The sequence below is a fragment of the Sinocyclocheilus rhinocerous genome, unplaced genomic scaffold (genome assembly GCF_001515625.1).
Source record: "Sinocyclocheilus rhinocerous isolate Xijiao unplaced genomic scaffold, SAMN03320098_v1.1 scaffold991, whole genome shotgun sequence".
Classification (NCBI taxonomy): domain Eukaryota; kingdom Metazoa; phylum Chordata; class Actinopteri; order Cypriniformes; family Cyprinidae; genus Sinocyclocheilus; species Sinocyclocheilus rhinocerous.
In genome coordinates this window covers 579,656-585,062 of record NW_015654505.1, presented here as the reverse complement: position 1 = coordinate 585,062, position 5,407 = coordinate 579,656, and the positions used below count along the sequence as shown (strand labels likewise).

General features: G+C 33.9%; 1 protein-coding gene across 2 annotated transcripts in view; it reads left to right on the top strand.

The window, feature by feature from the left end:
• The window catches only part of LOC107717337 (single-pass membrane and coiled-coil domain-containing protein 3-like), an 8,999-nt gene extending 6,995 nt beyond the window's left edge, over positions 1-2,004 (top strand). The window contains exon 3 of one of the 2 annotated variants that reach the window (XR_001637306.1): positions 448-458. Coding sequence is in view for 1 of the 2 variants with exons in the window: in XM_016524037.1 (XP_016379523.1) it covers positions 1,239-1,901 (663 nt within the window). In the remaining variant the exon portion in view is untranslated. Of the gene's footprint in view, positions 1-447; positions 459-1,219 lie in introns of those variants that run through there. The other variant, XM_016524037.1, reaches the window with a different exon arrangement.
• The last annotated feature ends 3,403 nt before the right edge of the window (positions 2,005-5,407 follow it).

Below are 5,407 nucleotides of genomic sequence, written 5' to 3'. Positions count from 1 at the left end.
TTTAATCTAAAGATCGGTTAGCTCATATCACATCAAACCGTTCAAATTATTATTATTGTTATACTTTATTCTCAAATGATTAATGTTAACAACATCAGCATTGGTGACTATGAGTAATGTGTATTAGCGTGTAGATTTCAATTTCTGTACAGTCTAATCTCTAATTGTCATACCATTCAAATTTCATATTAAGAAATTCTTTTAACCCAAAAAGCAAACTATGTTCCCTTCGAACTGGTTGTCTTTAAAATACAAATTTTGTGTAATCCCAGGCTATCTGTAATCAGAAGCACATTTGAAACTGGAATATAATTTAATTTCATTCACATGTGTTTCATAAACACCTAATCCTTTCTGGATCACAATCCGCCATCAAAATGATTTTTTTGGACATTTAATTATTCCAGCTGCTGTGAGAAAAGGCTATAAACGATCGGCCACCTGCAGGATCCTCACATGCGATAGTCTAGTAGCCGGGACAACTTCTTTATGTTTACAGACGTGACGTAATGACGCAGTGCCATGCTCGAATTTCCCGCGAAAACCTACCCGTACCACTCAAATTAGAAAACATTATTATAAACTAACCGTTGTGAATCGGGCTAAAGTAAGGCGATAGTTTTGAACACTGGCTGGTTATGTACTTGCTCAAATATTGAATTTGGATCATTTTTAACCTAAAAAAGTTACGGACTGCAGCTTTAATTAGTGACACTTAGCCTGCAATGTTTATTTGAATGTGGCAACATTTTTATTTTTAAATCTTTATTTGAATATGGCAACATAATATTGAACTCTACAATATTTCTATGAATAAATCTCTGACAGAGACTATCAGCCAATCACTGTGTGCATAGTTAATAAGAATGCTGACATCATCCATAGCAACGAGCTCAGCCCCGCCCCCTTACTCTGAGCTTAAGACTTCTCTCTATTCCTTAGTAAAGGTTTGTCCCAGCAGCTTTGTGAATAAGTTTTAAGTGAAAACTCTTAGCTAAAAACTTTTACTGCTATTTAGGAGAACATAAATAGTGGTAAGATAAAATGTTTTATGAATACGTATTGGATTACCCCATATGGAAGTGCCACAAATTCGAATTGAAAAGATCAGATTACATGTGGTTTTCTAATTCTTACAGACAGTACCTTTTACTTACTGCTCATTTGCATTAATTCCCATTTAATAATAGTTTCCTTAAAAATGGTTTCTCTTCTTAAGGATCCTAATATAAAGAAAAATGTGGAGTGACATCTTCTACCCTGAAAACCCTAAGAGAAGGGAGCAGCTCATCCGCAGAAGTCAAGAGCTTCAAGATCTGATGAAGAACAACTTCAGAGCCACCAACCAACTGATTGATGCTATGAACAAGCACTTGAGCTGCTCCTTCGAACATATCTCCCTGAACGAGAGCGCTACTCTTCGGGAGAACTGTGATGTGATAATTGGATGCATGCGTAAGATACAGGCAGAAGTAGAGAGGATTGACAAGAGGCTGAAGGAGAAGCTGGAACCCACCCTGTACGAGAAACTGCGAAGCCTGTCTTTGTCTACTGTAGATTTTAAAGCGATTTCAAAGGCTTTTGAAGCAGTTTGTGGTATTGCAACTGTTGGAGCTACTGTTTTAGTTGGCTATTTAATTGATAAAGGATTTATTCTGGCAAACATAACAAAAAAATTTGCTATAATTGGAGCAGGTACATTAGCCAGTGTTGCATTGGCAGTGGTGTTCTTGGGGATCGACATGATTGTTGAGGCCATTCTTGGGAAAATTGAGGGTGATCAACTTAAGAAAGCCCTAGAAGAGTATGACAGAGCTTTGGAGGCATTCAGGCCAGCGTCTGAACAATATCAGGATAACATTAACTATGTCCGAATCAAAATTGAGGTTTTAAATGAATAAAAAATATCAGGTTAAAATGTTTTCTTTTTGTGTTTGCTGGAATTATAAACGAATAATTGTTATTACATGTTTGTGCTGAAAAACATGTAGAAATTTAGCTCAAAGTGACCGTGTAAAATGATATGTAGAATGTGAAAAAGAAAGAATCTAGTGGAAAATAAATCACAATTCTGCAATTAAAGGGTCATAAAACCATGCGTGATTGGTGTCTTCTTCCTATAATACAAATATGACATAAACAGATACCAGAACCACACTCTAAAAAAAAAAAAGGTTCTTCAGCGGTTCTTTGGAGTGGTTAAGGTGCTATATAGCACCACTACCGTATAAAGAACCTCTAAGGAGTTCTTTATTGAGAATTAAGGTTTAGATGTTTTTTTTCTTCTTTTTTTCAACTTACCGTTTTGGTGAATAGTGTTTGCTGTAGTTGCCTCTTGACCTTTGACTTTAATTTTAAGTTAAAATAAGTTTCTCTTTGGCTGTTATAGTAGTGTCTATAAAGCACATATGTGATGGCGAGGTACTTATGATAAAATAATTTCATGCGTCTGAGTCTCTGGTTACATTTTATCAGAATCTGCAGTTCTTTTATGAGTTTTATGTTATTGCAGTTCTACGATACTATGTGACAATGTGAGAAAATTGTATAAACCACTTTTAGAATTATGGGTTGTAAAGAGGTTTCAATTCTGTCACTCATAGACATGAAGAATCAGCATGTGAATCTCAGCAACGGTGACAAAATATTCAGATAATTTTGATATGATTTTTGAACATCACAAAACAGGGCAGTAAAAAGTCAAAACAAAAATAACAAAAATAAAAGCAAATAGTAAGAATAAAAGAAAATACTAAGACAATGCAGCTGCATAATTTATTCATGTCGCAATGCATGCTGGGAGCCATGGATGAGTTATGATTGGTGCACCATTGTTGAGAAAAGTGCTATATGGCACATCGTATGGTTCTACATGGCACCATTTGACAAAGTGCTATATAGCACCTGTAAAAACAGGTGCTAAATAGCACTAAATGTTGGCATTTTCCCCCAAAAATGTGTCAACTTCTTCAACTTCAACATTATTTTATTTTTCTGTTATGCAAATTATTTAGAAACTATTAAGCGGTACATCAAATTATGACATGGATGATGCAATATTAACCTGAAACTCATTTCCAGAGTGAAAATCCAAATGATTGATCAAAGAGATTGTTTTTTTTAAGATGTTTAAATATGTACCTTTTTAAGATGAAGGACCAGATTGTAATTATCATCTATTCCTACTTGGCAAATAAGATGTTATATCTGTATTCTTTTGTAATCATGATAAGACGGTGTTTTATGCTCTTTCTTTGATATCTTCAAAGATTAGTGGGTTTATTGTTTAAGTGTGAAAATTATTGTGTTCAGACTTCAGGAATTACAGACTGCATGAACATGCTGACTTATGTTTAACTTCAGTTTAGTCATTCGTTTCATAAATTACAATACAATTTCAGTAGAAGCAAAGTGTAAATATTTTAACCACCAAACCACATGCACGTGGGATATGAAAGATACCACTATACAGCCTTTAAAAACTGACCAGTTTTGTGGTCAGTTGATAAAAAAAGAAAGAAGGTTTTGTAATGTTTAGGAGTCCTGAAATGTTACATTGCTAAAACATATATATATATTTTTTTTATTGTCCCCTAGAAATGTGGGTACAAATTGTAGTCCACTACTGTTTCCAAATTGTAAACAGTTGAAAAACAGTAAAAAAAAATTGTAGTTAGTAATTTAATCCATTACATTACACATTTTAGGTAATATAATCAGACTACTTTTAGATTCCTTTAATACTTTTGACCTAACTCGTTAATCACATTGATTTAAATAGGATAATCTTGTACCATGTTGATATACAAATACAGAGAAAGAAAATATATTCCATTTGTTGTTATTAACAACATGAAGTGCATTAAACATTATGCCAAGGTTTCCCAAACTGAGGTTCGTGAAGGAACTGCAGGGGGTTTGTGAGTTTAACGAAGAGTTAATAATTAATTAAATCATAAAAATGTAAAACTGAAATAATTTTAAAAACACAACAATCAAAATACAGTACTTTTACTAAAAAGATGAATATTTTATTTGTTTACCTGCATGCCATGTGACCATTAACCACCGTTAGAGAAACATAAGTTTTAATGATTAAAAATATTATTAATAAGGGATTTTTGTAATTTTCTTCAAAATAACAATCTTCTGTTCCCAATAATGGGACAGTCATTATCATTATGACAAGCAGAACAATTATTTTTTTCCCAAAATGCTTATATTGGCTAATGGCTGTTATGGAAACGAAGAGTTTGAAAGTCAGAAATGTTGGTATGTTGGCGGTTTTCCCCAAAAGTGAATTTCAAAATCTACTGTTATATTTAAACAGTCTTTTCTTCTTTTTCTTACGATTTTGTCTTGTCTATTTGTTTTGTATCTTTTGCAATTTATGCACACTCAAAGTCCCTTCTGGTGGGAAGTTATAACTAGAAATTAAATGTGCAAACCTTTCAAGCATTTGTCTCCATATTTCCTCATCATATATTCCTAATTTGAACCAGTATAGCCAATTTGCTGCTGCAGGAACCCATGACTCCATTCAGTCAGTGAGTCAGTGGTGCAGGTCCGGGTCTGGGCGGTCCAGTCCCTCGTCCCTGAATGCTCTTTTCTGCGGGGTATAGGGCTGGACTCGCTTTGGAGACCAGGATCTCGGTCACCGTCCGTCACCGTCAGATCCAGACGAAAGCACTCAAGGCATCCCGAACACAGTCTTCTGAGATTTTATTCTTGCAAGAAGGTCAGACAGGCAGCAGTGAGCTCTGCAATATAAATGAAAAATACCTACAACACTACATACTTCAGCTTAACTTCAAACTTATTTTATTTTTCTGTTATGCCAAAATTTAGAAACTATTAAGTGGTACATCAAAAATAATTTGTGACTGCAGGATGACTTGATATTTTTAAGATCATATTTTCTCACCCTTTTATACGGACCAGAATGTAATGTATTTCTACTGGGCAAATAAGATGTTATATCTGTATTCTGCTTTTTTTTATGAATTTATGCTCTTTCTTCGATATCTTCAAAGATTAAACGTTTATTGTTTAACTGTGGAAATGACTGTGTTCAGTCTTATCAGGAATTTCAGCTTTACACTTTCATGTAATCTTACAATGCATTGCAGTGCATGAAAACACTGACTTATGTTTAACTTCAGTTGGGTCATTTGTTTCATAAATTATAATACAACTTCATTATGAAGCAACGTGTGTTGACCTCACCATAAAAGGTGAGGCCATAACTTGTCACTGTGCTTATATTAAATAAGTTCAGTGGTGTGTATATATTTATTATATATTTATATATTTAGTCATTTATCAGACGCTTTTATCCAAAGCGACCTACAAATGAGGACAACAGAAGCAATCAATTGTAGTATTAAAACAACTAAAAACAGATCCA